Source organism: Tinamus guttatus, unplaced genomic scaffold (assembly GCF_059628265.1).
Source record: "Tinamus guttatus ecotype Peru unplaced genomic scaffold, ASM5962826v1 Tinamus_guttatus_pri_ptg000060l, whole genome shotgun sequence".
NCBI lineage: Eukaryota > Metazoa > Chordata > Aves > Tinamiformes > Tinamidae > Tinamus > Tinamus guttatus.
Window position 1 is genome coordinate 2,588,193 of NW_028288594.1, and position 20,464 is coordinate 2,608,656.

The 20,464-nt window shown below is 39.8% G+C and overlaps 1 protein-coding gene across 1 annotated transcript in view; it reads left to right on the plus strand.

The window, feature by feature from the left end:
- GRB14 (growth factor receptor bound protein 14) overlaps positions 1-13,703 on the plus strand; it is a 44,566-nt gene extending 30,863 nt beyond the window's left edge. The window contains exons 6-13 of the mRNA XM_088519496.1: positions 688-798; positions 992-1,087; positions 1,238-1,318; positions 6,698-6,814; positions 6,929-6,986; positions 7,078-7,165; positions 10,814-10,907; positions 13,523-13,703. Of these exons, the coding sequence (XP_088375622.1) occupies positions 688-798; positions 992-1,087; positions 1,238-1,318; positions 6,698-6,814; positions 6,929-6,986; positions 7,078-7,165; positions 10,814-10,907; positions 13,523-13,669 (792 nt within the window). The 3' untranslated portion in view covers positions 13,670-13,703. The remainder of the gene's footprint in view (positions 1-687; positions 799-991; positions 1,088-1,237; positions 1,319-6,697; positions 6,815-6,928; positions 6,987-7,077; positions 7,166-10,813; positions 10,908-13,522) is intronic.
- The last annotated feature ends 6,761 nt before the right edge of the window (positions 13,704-20,464 follow it).

A 20,464-nucleotide genomic window follows, 5' to 3' on the forward strand; every position in this document is an offset into this window, starting at 1 on the left:
AGAAAGATTTTATAGGAACATTTTTGGAATTCTTGTTTTTTATGTTATATTCCATTTTTTGATAGTAGTACTGTTAACCTGATTATGGCAAACAGCATGTAGTGCAGATGAGACATATTTTATGTAAACCACTTAAGAGCAAGTTTTTTGTGTGTTGTTCTGTATTTTCTGTGTTAACTGTCATGGACTTCCCTGAACTGTCTTTGTGTCCTGCAGCAAATATTTTTTGTTTGCTTCCTGGACTTAACTGACCCCAAAGGATAGATGTAATGCTTAGTAATAGTACTGGGCTATAATTATTATAGTATTTTTTTTCCAGATTCTGAAAGTTTATTTTATTTTACTGTTGGAAATGCATAGTGAACTCAAAACTTCCAGTCATACTTAATGTTATTGTGGTTTCTATCTATGGGATGTTTTCCTAGAAATCAAATCACTTTCACTGTGGTTTTTTTGCTTTGTGAAAGAAGGAATTCCTTGACTAGTTTCAGGGGTTCTTTCCTCTGCATTAGGAAGTAAATTTTGAATTGCCTATGTGTAGATTTCCCGAGACAGTGTTACAGTTAAAGCTGCTCTATGTAAGACCATACTTTGGAACAGGGCAGCTACTCTACTGTTCTGAGTTTCTTATCTAGAGAGGCTAGCTAAAAATAGTCTTAATTTTATTACATCATTCTTATTTTTTAGGAACCAAGACATCTGCAGTTTTTCTGTGAATTCAGCAATAGTGATATGTACATGTCTTTGACAGGCAAAAAGATATCTGGATCACCAACAAACTACGGATTCTGCTTTAAGGTACAAGCTTATTATTCTTATATATGTTAAAGCAGCCACAGATTTTAGGTAAGCACAAGTTTCTTTAAAATTTCTGAAAATAATCTTAAGGTGTCTATTATAAAATAGGAGAATTAGTGGCTTTTATTTCAACAGGTATTATCTTCAAGATATGCATTAATGATAAAAAAAAAAATGTGCTGTGGCCTTCTAGCCTAACAAATCAGGAGGAACCAGAGACGTGAAACAGCTTTGTGCAGATGATGAGCAAAGTAGGACCTGCTGGATGACAGCAGTTAGGTTGCTTAAGGTAATTTTTTTAAAGGCTTCTTCTCCTTTGTCTCGAAACAGAAAGACCAAATTCCTGGAATCACAGTAGGGGATGGAACAATGGAAAAAAGGGTTTACATGGCTTGGTATTGTAGTTTAAAATACTAACTATATTATTTTCTGGTTTTAGTATGGGATGCAGCTGTATCAGAATTACATGCAACCTTATCAGGGTAGAAGTGGCTGCAGCCCTTTGAATATGACACCTATGGTATGTCCTACAGTATGTTCATGAATGAATTACACTGTTTCTGCCATCATGCTACTTTTAAGTAACTTTTGTCAGTTACACTACTAGCCCGATCCTGCAAATTTCCATATGTGTGAATGGTTGCTGAAATCTTTAGGGATGTCAGGGTAGACTAGACAGCTAATTATTTAATTTACTTAATTAATACAAATCTGGTAGCTCAGACCAGTTAACAGGCTTTTTCCTGCTGTCAAATCTGCAATATTTTGAGATTTTGTTGACTTATTATCACTGCCTCAGAGAATGGAAAGAGGATTTTAAAAGCAGAGCAGCAAAACTATAAGTCCAGTGTTTAAGGTTGCAAATGCTGTAAATGATTAATAAGTGAACTTTAATAAATGCTTTTCAGTGTACAACAATGCTTGCCTTCTATTTCTTAAAAATGGTTAAGTAAGTAAGATGAATTTCAGCTGATATGATACTGCGAGGACCTCAGAGGGGCACCATAGTTTGGCCGAACTGGAATTTGGAGGAGCAGCAGCCTATAATAGAGAATGTTTGTCTCCAGAGTCAGATAGCTAGGATTGGACCCCTTTGTCCTTTCCTTTAATGCCTTGCCTTCCTCATCCCAGACCTTTGTGAGTCATTTAACTTCAGTTCTTTCTTAGACGTTTTCTTAGTGACTTAAATATCTGTATTTTTTTGGTTTGTTTGTTTGATTAAATTAGGTAAGAATCATTTATTGCCAGGTCTTCTTGTGACGATGATCTTACAGTGTTTGTTTTTGCTTTGTTTGTTTTTATTTTTTTTTTAACCTCCTGTTGTTAAAGCGCCTAAAACATGTAACTGCCTTTACGGGTATTCATGAGAAAAATTTATTTCACAATATTGCTGATAGGCATGGTTTCAATATTGTGCTCAATGCACTAGCTGTGTTCTTACTTGTTATTATGTGTAGCTGTAGCAATAGCCAACTGTTTCTTTTAGAGTTGACCTGGGAGCCATTAATGTTTGTTTGTTTTCCTCTGCTTTCACTGCAACATGAATTTTAGCTCATGCAGATTCTAACACAAGCTGCCTCTGTGACCAGGATTAAGCCTGGCACTGCCTTATACTTGTGTATGGCTGGCAAACTAACCAGCAGATTTGAAAAACTCAGGAATTAAGTATTGAAATTACTAAATGTTGTTCATAGGAGAATCAATTCAAAGTTTCACATTTCTGAATAATTCACAGGTATCTCAGCTGAAAAGTTCCCTACCCTATCCTAAAGAGACACAAAGTAAGAGGAGATGCTTCTCCTCTTATTTTGCCTTTTTTTTCTGCAGGTTATAGATATTCAGGCAGACCTTTAGCTGAGGCTACAATGTCAAGAGTTGCAGCAAACAACAGAATTCTTCGCTCCCATTTCTAGTTATCTTAGAAGAATCTATTTGTAGACGAATTGAAACTGAATCAGAAAAGCTGAATCAGAAAGCCTTCTTCCCTCTACTGAAATCTCTGAATCTTACCTTCTAGATATTTCTTTAACTTATAGAATTATAAAATGTTTTAGAATTATTTGATATCCCAGTGCCTGCCAGGGTTTAAGCCATTATAATTAGTATCAAACTTGATTGTATAAACCTTGATTTTTTTGTGTAATACATCGGTGAATTTTAACGTTCTTTTGTCAAATGTTAATACTTAATGTAATTCTGTTGTTATAAACATGATCTTCACTTGATGAAAACCACAAAAAAGGAGCCCTAATTCTTATTTAATAATATGCCCTGTAGTTGTTGGATCTGCCTCTGTTCCATGATAGCAGTTTGAAGGAAAATATTAAATAGATCTTAAAATCTATGGAAATTGTTTTTTTCTCTCCTTAAATGTGGTAATTTTGGAAGGTTTATTTAGAAAATGTATGAAGTTGTATTTATAGCAAAATATTTCAAATCTTTATTTTTTATCTTGTGATTCTATTAAAGTATTTTATTATTCTTGTATCTGTTACTTGAACAGCTTAATATCAGCCTCCTGACTTGTTTTGACATGCAAAGGGATAGATAGATATAAGCAGTGTTTATGGTAAAGCGATTTATTCATCATTCATCACAGTGATGCTAAAAGATGATCTGCCCTACCAACTTGTAAAGCCAACTTGTAAAAGAGACTTTTGCAGGAGCATACAGAAATTACATGTAGTTAAAACAGAGTAAAAACAAATTTGGCTTTGCTAGGAAGTGTTGCAGATATTTGAACCACAGTTTAAGAAAAACAATGTTTTCTTAGAAGCTGTTAATAAATGTGGAGGTTTGTTCAAAGACAATAGTACCTTGTTAGCAGATAGTTAACCACAAGGGTGTCAGTCTTTGCAGCAGATGGGGGACAGAGCCGAGAAAGACGAGGACTGAGGAACACCTCCCCCTGCCTCGTGTGCGACGTGTCTTGCCAGAAGAAAAGAAACAAAGCCAGACAACCGCGCAGGTGGCCAGATGCTGATTGGTTGTGCGCTTTGCAACACTTGTGTTAAGAAAGTATAAAAAGAAGTCGGTTTGGAAATAAAGTTGTCTCACTCTGCACCCCAGACTGAGTCCGTTTCTTCACAAGGTGCAACAAATGGCGCCCAACGTGGGGCACGAAGACTAGCTGTCTCTCCGGTTGCACCGCCCAGCTGAACTCCCGGGAATCACGCTGAAAGGAAGCGTAAGGATCAAGCTGAAAGGAAGCTTACTTTGTGTGCACACTAAAAGCCTCTTGAAAGGAAAGAGGTAAGCGGCTGGGAACTATGGGTTCATACCTAATGAAGGAACAAAAGGACGATTTAGAAGCTTCTCCTAAAAACTTGAAACCGCAAAGAAAAAAATTAGGTGAAGAAGAGCTGCAAAAGGTTCTTGCATGGGCTTCTAAAGACGATCCTTCGGTGAATAGTAAGAATGTTTTTAATCTGGAAAGATGGGACCAAATTGGGGTCCGACTGTGGGATAGTGCCACGCGCGGTGATAAGGCTGCTGCTAACCTGTTGCCACAATGGCGAGTTGTACTCGAAATATTGAAATCTCATAGTGGGTTGCAGTCGAACATAAATGACGGGATCGGGGCCCCTGCCATCCCCTCCGCGCCTCCTTTACCTCAATCGTGTCCTGATGAGAATCAGAAAAGAAAACGTGCTGCAAAAGCCTTTGCGGTACTGCCACCTGATGAACAGGACGATGATCCTTTTGGTCCGGGTCCTATTGACCCTGGAAAGGAGCCAGACCTATACCCCCCGGATCCTCACGATAAATGGGCCTCAGTAAAACGAGGAGCAAAACAGGCGGGGGATGTGGGCATGCTGAAAGCCTTTCCCGTTATCTGTGCACCAGACCAGAATCCGCGTTGGGAAGGTTTGTCGTATAATCTTATTAAGGACGTGCGACGTACGGTGACAGATCATGGCCTTGGCGCACCATATACCACCCACCTTATACAATCTCTTTGTGATTCTTCGGTTTTTACTCCCCATGATTTTAAAACTTTGTTTCGCCTCATTATGACTGATATGCAATACACGATGTGGGAATCGAAAATGAGAGAGCTTGCTCGAGCTCAGGGGGAGGAAAACCAGCGGCTGTCGAAAAAAGGTCCTTTACGGGCTGTTACTGTGGACGTGCTAATGGGGGAGGGCGATCACAGTGCTACAACAGCACAAGCAGAAATCCCCCCTGAGGGCTTGCAACAAGTTAAGGCACTTGCTCTCCGCGCCCTTAAGGCCGTTCCGGAGAGTGGTAAACAAAGACAACCTTTTGTTAGCATAAGACAAGATGCGAATGAGCCATATATGAAGTTTTTGGATCGGCTTAATGAGGCTCTGGAGAAACAAATTGATAATGAACAAGCACGAAGCTACACTTTTAAGCAACTAGCAGTTGAGAATGCTAACCCTGATTGCCAGAGAGTTTTGCGGCCACTAAAGGATCCTACTATTGATGACATGCTAAAAGCATGTATTAATGTCGGTACCAAACAGTATGAATATTCACTGATGGCCGAAACATTTGCAACAATGTCTATGAAAAGGCCATGTTTTGCTTGTGGCCAATTTGGGCATATTCGTAAATACTGTCCGAAAACACAAGCAAACAAAGGAGCGCCTGGACTATGTCCGCGCTGCCACAAAGGACAACACTATGCTAATCAGTGTCGATCAAAATTTGATAAGGAAGGTCGACCGCTAGCCCCTTCGGGAAACTTCAAGCGGAGCGCGGCGGGGGGTCGCGCCATGACAGCAAATCACCCCTCAGAGCGGCCTCACCGGGAAGCAGCCGCCGCCTGTGCGCCCGCACAGGGGGCAGCGCCGGGGTGGACCTGGCCACCACAATAGAAGTGCTAATTACTGATACATCAGTTGTGCTAATTCCAACTGGTGTCCACGGCCCCCTGGGGCGAGGAATGGCAGCACTATTGATTGGGCGATTTTCAACAACGAGACAAGGGCTGTTTGTGTTACCTGCAGTTATCAACGCAGATTTCATAGGAGAAATTAAGATAATGGTATGGACTCCGATACCACCCTGTACTGTGCCAATGGGAAGATATGGACGATATATTGATTGCTGCAGAGCAAAAGGAAACAGCAGAAGAGGCTCTGCATCAGATTACGCGAGCAGCATCAGCTGCAGGATTAAGAATTGCGGAAGATAAAGTACAGGAAAGTCCGCCTTGGCGATATTTAGGATGGAGAATTTCTGATCATCAAATTCGACCACAATCATTGACCTTAAAGACAGACATAAGGACTTTGAATGATCTTCAAAAACTTTTGGGAACTATTAATTGGATCCGTCCCTCCTTAGGGATTTCCACAGAAGATTATCTAGTCCAGTAAATCCGTTTGTAACCTGTCTAGTAGGACAGCCTGTTGATATTTGGTATATTTTGTTTATTGTTAGTGTGCCTGCTTTGTTTCTTGTTATGTGTTTAAGGATAGATCATTTAATTAAGTCATGGCTGTTCAAACAAAAACAAATAAAGAAGGGTGAGATGTGGAGGTTTGTTCAAAGACAATAGTACCTTGTTAGCAGATAGTTAACCACAAGGGTGTCAGTCTTTGCAGCAGATGGGGGACAGAGCCGAGAAAGACGAGGACTGAGGAACACCTCCCCCTGCCTCGTGTGCGACGTGTCTTGCCAGAAGAAAAGAAACAAAGCCAGACAACCGCGCAGGTGGCCAGATGCTGATTGGTTGTGCGCTTTGCAACACTTGTGTTAAGAAAGTATAAAAAGAAGTCGGTTTGGAAATAAAGTTGTCTCACTCTGCACCCCAGACTGAGTCCGTTTCTTCACAAGGTGCAACAAATAAAAACCCACAAATGATATATACATATCTATGTGTATGTGTGTGTATGTATGTGTATATATATATATTTTTTTCTTTCAGAGAAGCATTTCGGAAAATTCTTTAGTAGCAATGGATTTCTCAGGACACAGAAGCAGAATTATAGAAAATCCAACAGAAGCCCTTTCAGTTGCAGTTGAAGAAGGATTAGCATGGCGGGTATAAAACCTTTTTTTTTTTTTTTGTCAGAAACTATTTATGATGTTTATTCCTTACCAAAAAAAAAAAAAAAAAGGAGCTTTGAAATCATGTTTTTTCTCCCCTCCCACACAGAGGAGAGGGTGTCTACGACTCAATTCACATGGTAGTCCTACTGCCATGCCTAATATAGGTATGTGTGAGTTAATTCATTGTGAGAAGAATGCAATAGTTGATAGTTTCAATAAAAGCAACGTGATTTTTAAGGATCTTTATTTCTCCAGCTATACACAGATCTCAGTCATGGTTTCATCATAAAATCTCTAGAGATGAAGCTCAGAGACTTATTTTGCAGCATGGACTTGTAGATGGGTAAGTTAATTCTTTACATAACTCTTCTGAGGCACATTTCTAGTCAGAAACTGCTATTTTCATGTGCTTTTTATTTGGGGGGTGATGGAGGAAAGAAGATTTTCCGCTTGCCTAATAGAAATATTTTTTTATATATATAGGGCTATCTGGGGATCAGTTGGTTTCTATTTTATGTCTTCTCCAAGCAATAAAGTGGTGATCTAACACTTTGATAGTGTCACTGACAGATTACTTATGTCTGCTCAGAGCCAGGCATTTGAGCTCTGTATTTGCACAATATTCTCTGTGAACCATCAACTTTGGCACCATGGCCTTTTGTATCCCTTATTAGTAATGAAAGAATGAAAGCAAGAAAACGTTGCTTAACCTTATTCCAGGATGAACTGTGCAGAGACATCAGTTGGAGAAAAAAAAAAAAAAAAGTAAAAATCTCACCGTCCCTTTCTGGTAAACAGTAAGCACTACAGTAAGTAGTGCTATTTTTCTTGCCTTTAAATATTCATTCAGAAAACAAACAAATCCTCATATTTTTCACTTAAATATATTTATCCAAATGTAGACTTGGGCCTCCTTTATGTAAGGAGTTTTTCAGTGAAACCTAAACTTTCTCTCAATCTGATTCTAGTTAGATACCTGTACCATTAGACCACTGGTTACATTCCTTCAGTTTTAGATCAGTATATTGTAATATTATTTCCTGCATCTGCAGAGAGATCTCTGACCAGAAGAAAGGAAAAAAAGGAAAACAATGCATTTATTAATGTATTGATACATTAATATGTATAATTATTATGTTATATATGTATAGGATGTATAATGTATAATATGCATAATAATTTAATACATTTATTTCTGAGGAGTATGCAGTTCTAGATCTGATGTATTTTCTGGTGTATTTCAGTGGCCACACACAGATGTTGTTAAATGAGGCTCAGGAAGCTTGAGGAGTAAAGAGTAATACTGTTTGAAATGAGAAAATGAAAACCTTGCAAGCGTTGGCTTAGTACAATGTTGTTTATGTAGTACTCTTGGACCTATTCAGAGATACACATTGTGGTTTGGATGAAGATGATCCTCTTGAGAAGACTGTTGAGAATTGATTGCAACATGATAGTGTAGGAGATGATGTGCTGATAGATATGTATTCATGAGTTGCAATGAAGACATGAGTATATTAAAGCATTTGACAAATGCATTGCTTTCTGAAGGGCTGAAAGAGTATATTGTTACCAGAAACACGGGAGTTTTTCATGGGAATGAGATGATTTTATTTTTTGCTAGGGAAAAAAGCTCCACATATTCAGCCTTTGAGGTGTTTCAAAGAAAAAACTGATCCCAAGACGTAGATCTCCTGCATATATAACAGCAGGTGGTATGGCCCTCTGTAATAATATATGAATAACATATGTACCAACAAATACACTGTTCGTAATAGCAAAAGGCTGTGATATAAAGTGTCCGCTTGGTAGTCTTGGTATTTGAATAATCCAATAGCAGGTTAGAGGTTGATATGAGGGGATTCTGACTTGGAATCTACTGTTCTGTTGTAAAACATTCTTAAATAAGTTTATGGAGCAACACTGCAGGTTTGATACTTGACTCCCTCTCTCAGACATTTCAATGATCTCAGTGATTGGCAGGTTTGCAAAAAAGTCAGCTTCTGGTGAGTAAATGGGGTAATAGCATTACCAAAAGTCCCATGTCAAATTGCAATTGGTCACTCAGAGAATTCCTTAAACATTTATGAAGCAGTAATTCTTAGGAATCATCCAGCCTATCTGAAAAGCTCCCTTCTAACCAATATTTCCAAGATTCTATGAACTAGAGCCCTTTTTACGTAGTAAGTTCAGTTTTCTAAATGTTCTTTGTCAACTAAAGCAGGCCTGCTGTGATAAAGATAGGAAAGAGTGAAGAACTTTATGTGTGTAGGAGAACAAATCCTGCTTTTTTTTCCTGTTGGAGCAGGAAAAAAAAAAGTAAGAAAGTGGACTCTAAGGGAATTTAGGAATGGGAACAGAATGGAACATTCACTTTTATTTTCTTTCCTGTGTGGTTACTTTGTGTACTATTTAATGTGGATCCCAGTACCTGGTTGTAGAGATCTCATTTTGGATATCTGGAAAGTGCCATATTATTATAATGGCATTTTTTCTGAATTCAAACAAACGAAGAAACAAACTGTCTGACGCTAATGACACATATATATAAAAAAAAACAAGTTCATGCAAAGCATGTAATTGTGCTCTGAAAAATCTATTATATGGCTATGGGAGGGGTAAAAGACCGCTAGATGGTGAGAGAGAGCTTATTAGGAAAGCTGAGTGTATTGAGAACTTTGTACTTAAACTTGCCATGTGCTCTTGCTAGCTATATGCTGAGCTGGCAGTTATCCCTCAGGAAAGAGGGGTAAAAACTGAATAAAGAGATGAAAAATGGCATCAGAATTCTGCATGTAATGTTAATGATTAGGGACTCTGAATTAATTAATTCCAGGTATTTTCTTCCTTTTGCTGTAAGAACAGGACTCTGAAAGCTCTGAGGATAAAAGCAGTGTTTAACAGTTTAGATCCCTGCCTTAGTCAAAGGCCGCTGTAAATCTTTGTTGTCCTCGTTCTTCTCCTGAAATCCTTTTTCGTCATGCAGCAGCAGTGCCTGCACCTCTTCCTGATGTGCTGTTGGGGAAAAGTAGGGGGATGGTTCTTGCTTGGTTGCTAAGTGTAAATCCATCTTGTCCTTTATATATATATATATGTATATATATATATATCCTCAGAGAGGATAATGCCAATTACTGTCCTTATGTTTCCCTTCTTGGACGTCTGGTAGCTCTCTCTATTCCACGCGTGTACAGTCAAAGCAGCTCAGACTTCACTGTAAAGCTCTACACCAGGCACTTCCCTCTGTCCTGCACGCTGTTCCCCTCTGGCCATATTCCAAACTCTGACTCAGTTAAAGCCATTTCCTATTGGTATTTATCCATTGCCCATGCCAGATAACATTTCCAGGATTTTGGCAAAATCCTGTCTATCAGTAATCTGGCTGGAATGAATTATCAGTGGACTAGTTGCAGTGACACTGTGGGTGAGAGTGTTTGGTTTTGGATAATGCTACTAGAGAATGAGCAGCCAGTGGCTAAGCCTCTTGAGAATTTGGCTGACATGTAGATGAGAGTGTGCATTTATAAATATTGGCCAGATATGAAAACCTTTCTGGAATAATATAGCGTGTTCCCATTTTTGTAGACTTTCTGTTGAACTGCCTTGCAAATTGTCCCATGAAAATTGTTAGTTAGTTATCTGTCAGTGTCCAAGCAACACCTTTGGTCAAAACACAAACTTTGAGGGTGTTTTTCATTTATCTGAAGCAATGCATTGTAATTCTGTTCAGTGTAAAACCTAACACCCTTGGGGTCATTCATTCAGAGAATGCACATTTTTCACATAATGGACAAGAAGATGAAATAAAATATTCAAAAGTGTTTTAAGCGAAACATTTTCAAAGAAACAATAATTATGAGCCTGATTTTTGTAATTAACATTATTTTGTGTTTTCATTAATACTTACCGTAGTGAATTCATAACTGTTTTAACTGGAAAAAAAAAGTCTTTCCAGAGTGATTTTACCATGAAAATTTTCAATTTCTTTTAGGGTATTCTTGGTACGTGACAGTCAAAGTAACCCCAAAACATTTGTATTGTCATTGAGTCATGGATTAAAAATAAAGCACTTTCAAATTGTACCAGTAAGTAAAAGTTTCCATTTTTATATATATATACAGTTGTAAAAACATATAATCAAAGAATTATGGTAGAATATTAATGGATTGTTTGCGTTTTACTATTATATGAAGTATTGTAGACATAATATCTCTATTACTAAGAATTATAGGTACTTGCAAATAGAAGTGAACATTTCTGAGCTGTGTTTTGTGATGTTATGAAACTTGACTGGTGTTGCGAAACATATGTCTTGGTTTACCTAAAAAGTTTCTTGAAATAGGACAAATCTATCTTAACTGGAACACAGGCAACCCTGCTGGCATGAAAATCTTATTAAAATAAAGGTCATGCTGCCTTTTTTCATTTTTTTCAATATGTGCAAAATTTCTTTACCTTTTAGTTTAGGTGGAGTGCCCACAACCAGAGCGTGTGTTTGTCTCTCTTTGACTCACCTGTCAGGATAGTTTCTCTCAGCATTTGGGGTGAAACACTTTTTGCTGACCTTTCTTGATCTGTGGGGTTTTTCTTGTTTTTGCTATATCCATATGGAAATTTGTTCTAGGGGAGCAGCTTTGCTAAAGCTGATACGCTTATTTAGCCCAGTTATTTACAGATAATCTTAAATTTCCTAAGCTGAAGTTGCATTTCCTTTTTTTTTTTATTGATAATACCTGATTCTTCTGCCAAAACTGCCAGCTTTGTCCATCCTTTCCACTTCCTCCAAAGGTGGTTTATACCATTTTCTTTCCTGATTGTTTCTGTTGAAATGAGAAACACTTAAGCAGTATGTGTTTTAACCACAGCTGCTTTACATTGCTGAGAAAGACCTGTACCTCTTTATTCTTGTCATAAGAGAACCTTCATTCTGGGCCATATAGTACTATAGTCTCTGTGTTCTTGCTATGAAGTTTCTAGGACAACCTGCCAGACTGTTTCTTGGTAGAGATGAGCACTGTGGAATTTTCTCCTTCCTTCCTTTGGTGGCAGCCTGTGATTGTTCAGCTCTGTTCTGTGTGCTGTACCCACTGCTTCTAGCTGATACCCTAGAAAACTTTCCTAAAAATTTTCCTGTAGAATAAAACTGAAAGTTATTTGGAAAGAGGAAAGGAGTGAGACTGATGTCAGCAAAACAGAATTGCCCAGGATTTTCACTGTCATAAGTGCAAATGATGCAGGATCCTCTAATGCAAAGATAACAGCTATTCCCTGGATCATATGTCAACATCAGTGTATGCTGCGATGAGATCCTGAGTGTAAGATCCTCCATGTGTCTCTTGTCTCCAGTTACTTCTAGTATTTGCTTTGGAATAGAAGTTTTGTGGTTTAGAAAAGCTTTTGAACTCTGTACAAATACTGTATGATTCTACTTTTTTGGGATCTCAAAGTTGTTTAAGTCTCAGGTTTGAAAGAGCTTTTTATTTCCCTATCAGAAAATGGACCCTCTCTCCTCTTAGAGGAATTGGGCAGGAAGCTCCAATTATATTCAATTTCCTCTGACCTGGATGATTCTCCTCTTCCATTAAAAAAAAAAAAAAAAAAAAATCCAATGCACTCAAATGCTCTTCTGCAAACAGTTTCCACACAAATTGGGAAAATGCAAACAGCACCCTTTAGGAATTAATTGGATACATGCATGCTAAAACCTTTCTCTCTTCTGTAAGGTTCTTTGGTGGCAGAAGAGTCTTTGAGTGACTTTTGCAGGGGAAGTTATCTAAAGTAAAGCAATTTATCTCCTGCTAGTTACCATGGGAGTAGAGGTGGGCAGGAATCTATAATGAAAGTAACTTCATCCAAAGAGAGAGGATGTAAATGTGGAAATATCCCAAACACACGTATATTTTAACTCCCTGAAGTCCGTCTGTTTTCAGTCCCCGTCAGTCCCCCTCATGCAGTGCCTAAGCCCTGACTTGCTGTATGCTCTGTTTGTGCTAGAACAAGAGTTTTCAAGTTCAAAAAATATTTTTGGAGAAAGAGAGTGCTCCCAGTTCATTCTTATCAAATCTCTCAATGAAGTTAGCATTTTCTAAGAAAGAAGACATTTTCTGTTAGTGCAGTAAGTTGGAAGCTTATTAGTTGGAGATCAAAGTTACCTTCTTGAACTTCAATTCCTACAATTCTTCTAAACTCTCATCTTTTTTCAGCCATCAGGAAGAGAAGATAAACCATTCTACTCAAAGTAAATAAGTGGCATTCTAAAGGGCTCTTTTGCAGGTTAAAACAAATCATTGAATGGAACCATTGAATGGACATTGAATGGAACAAGGGTTGAGAAGTAAATCCATGAGTAGGCTGAAAATTGACAGTTCACTGTTACTCTGTAAAATCTCCAAGTTTGTGTAGCTCCAGCTTTGATTCTAGATCAAAGACATACAACAATATTATTAGCCCAGAAAGAATGCTAATATTTGAATAATTACATAGCTTTCTTCTAGGCATATACCTAACGTAGATGGAAAGTAAAAATGATGTATTGGTTATTTCTGATCTTGCTGCCAATGGTCACTGTATTTCTCCTTCTCTCCCTAGTGATTATGAATGTTTTGGTCTACCAGAAGATTTCTCGAACAAATCTTTCAATCAGGAAGAAATACCATAGCAAAAGATAATTTTACTCTATCTTGTTTTTCCATTTTTGCAGTTGGAAGATGATGGGAAGCTATTCTATACCCTTGATGATGGTCATACCAGATTTACTGATCTCATCCAGCTAGTGGAGTTTTACCAACTTAATAAAGGAGTCCTGCCTTGCAAGTTAAAACACTACTGTGCACGAATTGCTGTTTAACCAAAGCATCTATTGTTTTGGCAGAGGGAAGAGAAGATACTATAATGCTTTTTCCCCCTCAAGGCAATTTCTGTAGTAAAAAGGGAAAAAGCATTGCATTCAAAAGGTTTTAAATTTCATCTACAAAAAAAATGATATGCTCCATAGATGAAATACTGTGCTTTGTGATTGTCACTGCAAAAATAACTTTTTAAGAAACATTATTGATATGCAATTATTTACTGTTGTCTTGGACTCTTTTTTTTTTCAACTGAGATTTTTTTTTAATAATATTGTATAATTTCATCTACAAAAATAAAATCGAAGTTTTTTGTTCTTAGCTTTAAAATTAATTAGTTGCCTTTTCAAATGTTTCTCATAATTTCTATTCATTGGATGGAAGAACAACTTTTGCTTTGGTGAGAATTAGAAGCTAAACTGTGCATTTTATTTGTAAATAAAATGATAAAGTATTTTGCACTATATTTTTGAATGTTACTTCGAGGATTATCACATATAAAAATTAATTGAAACTGCTTATAGCTGATTAGCTGTATTGAGTTGTGCTATTATTACTATAATATTTTAAAACATTTCTCATCTAATGACTAGATCTATACCTTTATACAGACCTAGAGTGTTGTTGCTTGACTATGATATGTACAAGCATGCATAACATGGTTTAATGTACACCTAGATACACACCATTCTCTCCCTCAAACACACGCACACACAGGTCTGTTAAATACTGTGTATTGTTTCAGAGCTGGGGAGAAAGTCAACTTCTGTGTCCCTTAAAATAAACAAACAGAGGTGAATGCAGTGAACTTTACTGTTTGCTTAAAGCCTTTTTGAGTATATCTGCAGTCAGTGCTTGGCCTAATTTATCACAGAATAACAAACTAAAACATAGCTACCAGTCAACAAGTCTTCAAAGATTACTGAATAGCTAACATTCCAGCTAGAGAGACCTTTTATGGTAGAGCAAATTGGAATTTTGGACCATAGCAGTAGAAATAGTTTTGGTATCTGTGTTTTGAAAGAGCGGTGGTACTGCTGTGTCTTTGAACAGAGTCACGTGGAGCGGGGCTCCCGTGGAAAGAGGAGTCCCTGGGCTAATGCCTTGCTAGCCGGTAGGTTGCATCCTGCTACAAGGGCTCAGGACGTGTCCCTGGGCAGCCGCGCTCCGGGTGAAGGCTGCAGCACAAGGTCATGCTTGGAGCCAGCCCACCTTGCTCCTTGCAGAGGAGCCCTGCCAGGCACCTGCAGCCAGTCACTGCGGGACAACTGTGCAGTGATGCTAACTCCAGCCTTGCGGGGAAGGCAACCATAATAACAGAATACTGTGATACTTAATTTACTAACTTCCTCCACACATCACTGACCTTTTCCTCTGGTATGCAAATGCAGTTTTTAAAGCTCATTAAAAAAGCAGCTCTTCATAACATGTACCAAAGATGCAACATATGTGGTGCCTGAGCTCATTACATTGTAAAAAAAACTCTTCACAGTCTAATAAATTTAACTCTTAATCCTCGAAAATAATTTTGAATTGTAATCAGAAAAAAAATTAATCTAGGTTTTAGTTAAATCTACTTTAACTACTTGATTAATTGAGGCTCAGTATTATTTCAGAGATTGGTATAGAATAAAGAGAAACTTTCTTTGCATTCATGTTGTTTTAATTGTCAACTGACACATCAAATGAATTGTCCATTGCAGTACATTTGTGCTTGGGTATGTTAGAATTTTGCCCTCATTTTTATTTGCATGCTTGGGTTGGTTGGTTGGTTTGTTTGTTTATTTTACCAGCACATTTGATAGAAAAGTTAACTGCTCAATAAGTGAGCACCTTCTCAACTACTGGAAAAAGCATGAGAATACGTGGATTATGTCATATAGTGGAGAGACAGTCCACAGGTTTTTCCTGCTCTTTGGATTGTTTTTCACAAGTGAAATTGGAAAACAAGACAACCAAAGCCAGTGTCTTATAAGCATCTGTAACAGTGTTTAACTGACAAGCATTCAGGCATCCTTTCTTTGTAAAATGTTTCCTCTTGCATTTTATCAGGTGTCTAATTAAAAATGATATTTGAAATCTTGCTGAGACTACTTTTTCTTTCTTTTTTTACAACTCTACATAGCTTTGCGGGACTGTACAATTGTCCATGACCAAACAATAAAGAAGCAAAACAAAATAGTAAAATCTAGCTTGGTGTTTGAGTGACTTGCTGGCTACCCCTTTGTTTAAAAGCTACTGAAAGAAAAAGCACAAAGGATGTAGTCTTAACTTTTAGACATGCTAAATGGTATAGGTACCTGATAAATGATTTGTGACATCTTCGCTAGCCACAAGTATTTCCAGAAAGTATTTTCAGAAAAAAAAAAAAAAAGAAGAAGAAAAAGGAAAAATGATAAGATTCTTGGAGGATGTTGGCAGTGCTTTTGAAGCAGACTTTCAATATGCTGCTGTAGCTCTGAAATAGGTACACTGCACTTCCTTGGTGTACATTTTATGAGGAAAATTGAGTGATTAGGAGTTGTTAACAACAGCTCAATATAAAATCAGTCTTATTTTGGGCAAGCCTGTCTAAGTTTTCTTCTCTGCAAAATTATTTTATTTTTCTATCTACTTCATAAAGGATTTAAAAACTGATATTTTAAGGTGTGATTACTATGGGACTTTGCAGAGGCTTTTTTTTTTTTTTTTTTTGGACACAGGGTGGTATTTACTTTGGGGAGGTCAGAATCACTTCCTGGGGAGAAGTGCTGTCTACGCGCCTTTGGTGTGAAGCATCGTAAGTGACCAGCACTTGGAATTTTCTTCAGATTTATAATTTTAGCCTGTTGTGAGTGGCTGTGTACAGAGCACAGTGCAGTGCTGGGGGCTGCGCTGCCCGTGCAGAGGCACCAGACGCCGTCTAACTGCCCCCAGCCCATCTCTCTGTCGGGGGTAGTTATCCCAGCAGGGGCAGCCCGGGCGAGTCGTGAGCCACCTCCCAGATTGCTAGAAAGCTCCTCATTGTATTTGTTGGCATATGGCCTCTGTGCCTGAGTTTCCAATCTTAAAATCTTTTAGGCTGAAAGGAGATTAAAAGTTAATTCACTGGTGTTTCATAATGCATGCACATATAGGGCCAGAATTAAGGTTGCACGGGCTGAATTAAATGACATTTTTTAACTTCTGAGTGTTTTTACTTAACAATCTTATTAAGTCACTTAATGAATTTTTTGACATGTAGCAAGTCTTCAGTTCATCAAACTAAATGTTTTGAATGAGAGCTTTAACCCATTAAATAAAAGAGGATTACACATGTAACTAACTACAAGTGGGATCTTTCAAGGATAATTGAATTTCTGTCAAATGTTGTCTGTTACATCCTGGTTTAAGAATTGTAGCATTTTGTGCTTCCCTGGGGGTAGAGTTATTCTGTAGCGTGTGGGGAGGGAGCCTTAGGGTCTCTATTTTTAAGACACTATCCACCTTATTTAAAGCAAACAGCCCTTTTTTCGTTAAACCACTTAATCATCATCCCCAACTAACTCAAAGCCACTCTGGCATCAATTGATTTGTCTTCCAACTGTTATACACATTTGGTGCAACTGGAGCTCACGCACCTGCCTACCGTTAAGTCCTGCATCATTTTTATTACCTTTATTTTATTGGTTTAGAAAAGCGCAAGGTACCCAACTGCTTACATCGGTACCACAGTTGTGTTTGTTATTGCTGTAGTACTTGAAGCGACGCTTCTTCAGCACCGTAACTCTTCTGTTTTGTTAGCTGGGGTTTTGTTCTTCCTGATTTCGCCCGCGCAGCCGGAGGTCTCCGCGGCCGGCGGAGACCTGGACCCCCTGCGTGCGCAGCGCCCCCGCGCGGAGCGGGGCCGCGGGGCGCGCGGAGCGGGGCCGCGGGGCGCGCAGTGGTGCCGCGCGGCCTCTGGATGTCAGCAGCGCCCCGCGCACGGCCGCGCGCCCCCGGCCCCCGCCCCGCCCCGCGCTTTTTCCGCCCATAAATTATTCACCCGCTCGCTACCAATTAGCTCTACCAGTTGCCGGGTTTGTTATCGAGTTAAGCTTCGAGACAAGAACCTGAACTCAACGAGCGATTAAAAATTTATTAGCGGAGATGATTAAATATGCAGATAGTCTGTGAAGCTTGTTCTTGAAACCATTATATTACCTTTTTAATACTAATGATTTGTATAATTAATTAAAAAAAGCCTGAAAGTCTTTTTTTTTTTTTTTTTTTAAATCAGAGTGGGACATAAAAGGGAAGAGATTAAACACAAAGGAGGCAGCAAACCTGAGTATTAAAACGGCTCCCTCACATATAAAGGCAATAAACTGACTTCCTTACAAAACTAGTTTGTGGGATTTTTTTTCTTCTCTTCTAAATTGATTATTTTATTAGTGTCTTTAGCAGCCTGGGAAAACTCTCCCCATGGGTGAGCCATATTTCCAAAAGAGCACTTAGGGTGATTAGCCCCGGTAGAGCACACTATCCCCCCACACTTGGGGCTGGGAGGTGGGCTGTGGGTTCCATGTTGAGGCACCTTTTGGACAGCCTTTCTACGTACTCTAGGCTTCCAGGCACCCGTGTTATCCCGGAGTTTCCATGGGAACTGCTCCAGGTCCCTCAATGCTTCCTGAGCGGGGAAGCCACCATGCGGGACCACGCACATTGTCCTCATGACTGGCCCTGCCGGGGCTAGTTAAAGGCTGTTAACTCATCCCATGTTAACAGCCCATGGTGCCCATCCCTCTACCGAGGGCCCATGGAGATGGAGTGGGGGAGCTGCTCACGTGGGAAAAGTTGGAAGCAGCTGCCCTGCCTCTAGGAAGAGTGAGCACTGCCCAAAGCGGGCACAAGTGACCTGTGTGACAGCAAGGAGACCAGTGAGGGTGCAGGACAGGCACCTGCCAGCTGTGACTCCGCTTGGTGCTGTTCTGAGGGACGCGAGCCCTAGTGCAGCGTGTGAGGAGGCTGCACCCAGGTGCGGCGCTCAGGGAGCCCTCACCTGTGCTGCTGTGGGGCACGTCCTGTCTTGGGGCACAGCTGGTGCATTGGATGTGCCTGGTCCCTCAGTGCGGAGGCCAGGGGAGCCCAAAGACCCAACTGATGGCTGCAGTGGACTGGAGCAGCCTGGGGGTGGGCTGTGTCCCAGCCCTTCCCTGTAGGGGTCCAGGGGCTGAACGGAGGCAGCTCCTGGGGCTCAGTCCCATGTCCCAGGAAGGCTGGGCTGGCCCTTGGGGAGGGGGAGCAGCGCAGAGGGCACCCGCTGCTCCAGGGCCACGCTGGGCAGCCGGGAGGCCTCAAGCCACAGTAGGAGAGTGGCTCGTATTTCACTCCCTTCTCCTTCCCGCTCCCCAGGCAAGGGCCGCTGGCTGCAATGGGCGGCAGCAGGGAGCTGCCTGTGGTGCCAGAGAGGCTCCACACAAGGTGAGGGCTCCTCTCGCAGCGCACCCTGCTGCAAAGGGGGGTGACAGCCCTGGGCTGCTCCTGCCTCCTCCTCCTCCTGGAAAGGGCAGCAGCTGCCCCTAAGCAGGGGCTGCTCACCCCGGCTAACACACCTTCCCTACCTGAGACAGGGGAGTGGTGAGCACAGCCCTAATAAATGTGTGTGCTCTGGGCTAAGCTGGTAGGTAAGTGCATGGCCAGGCACATGATGCACCACACTGAGTGCAGCAAAAACAGTGAGAAAAGCAAAGTAAAATGATGTATGTTTCTAGATCTAGCCATGTGAACAGCAGAATTAGAGCATAGTCCTTCCTTTAGAGCGCAAATTGGAGAAAGTATTTGTATCACTGTCATTACTGAACTTGAACAACTAGGAGCTCATATTGGAGAATGTCTAAGTAAAAGTAATTGTTCTTTAATCAAAATATCCTGCGTGCCTCTTTGATGGTGTGAAACTAGACTGTGACCTAGGCAGTGGTTAAGTCCTTGAGGCATCACACCAATCCTCTGGGAGATGCTGTGACTCACATGTACCGCTTCCTTTCTTGCTGTCTCCTTGCTCTGAGCTAAGTTGAAACACCACTTTTCATAAGCTTATTTCAGCTTTTCCTTCCAGTATGATAGCTAGCTACTTGAGGAGAGAAAGTAGGCAAAGCAAAGAGCATTCCCTTGGGTAAGCGGGCTGGTGGGAAAAAAAAATGGGATGGCATCTCCTGGATAAGCTCTTCTTCCCCTCCTTCTTGTGCATTAATCTGAGCTTCTTGTGCATTAATCCAAGCAAGAGAATGAGCCCTTACTCTTCACACCTGCATATTGGGTCAATTTTCGTGTTCTCATCAGGAGTATTGGTTGGTATATAATGTGGGCAAATAATTTATAATGTAAAGAAAAATTCTTATATGAAAAACAAATGAATATTTTGTTTTGGTTTGTTTTACAATGCAATCGGGCAGAGGTGTGAGAAAATATGTATAAAGTTTTAACAGAATTTTCACCAAAATCTTATTCTGTTAAATTTTACAAGGCTTTGCAGTTGCCAAATCTGCAGTCTAATTGTTTAAGTTCTGAGAAATAAATTGTGGGAAAATCTTAACTGATGACGGATGTGAGGTTATTTATTCAAAGCTAAAATACTCTCTCTCCTGTTACATGGTATAGGGCTGTGGTGCTCAGACCATATGCATAGTTAGTTATTTTTAGGCATTTAAGAAGAATGTAAAGGAGGTGAGATGTGTAGGAGGCTGGGAGGGTAAGGAAAGAATTTTAAAAGAGATATTAACATTTGAAACAACAATAGACATGGCATTGGAGTGGTTTTCATAACACGCACGTATCATATTCAAAGGGGCTTGCTTCTG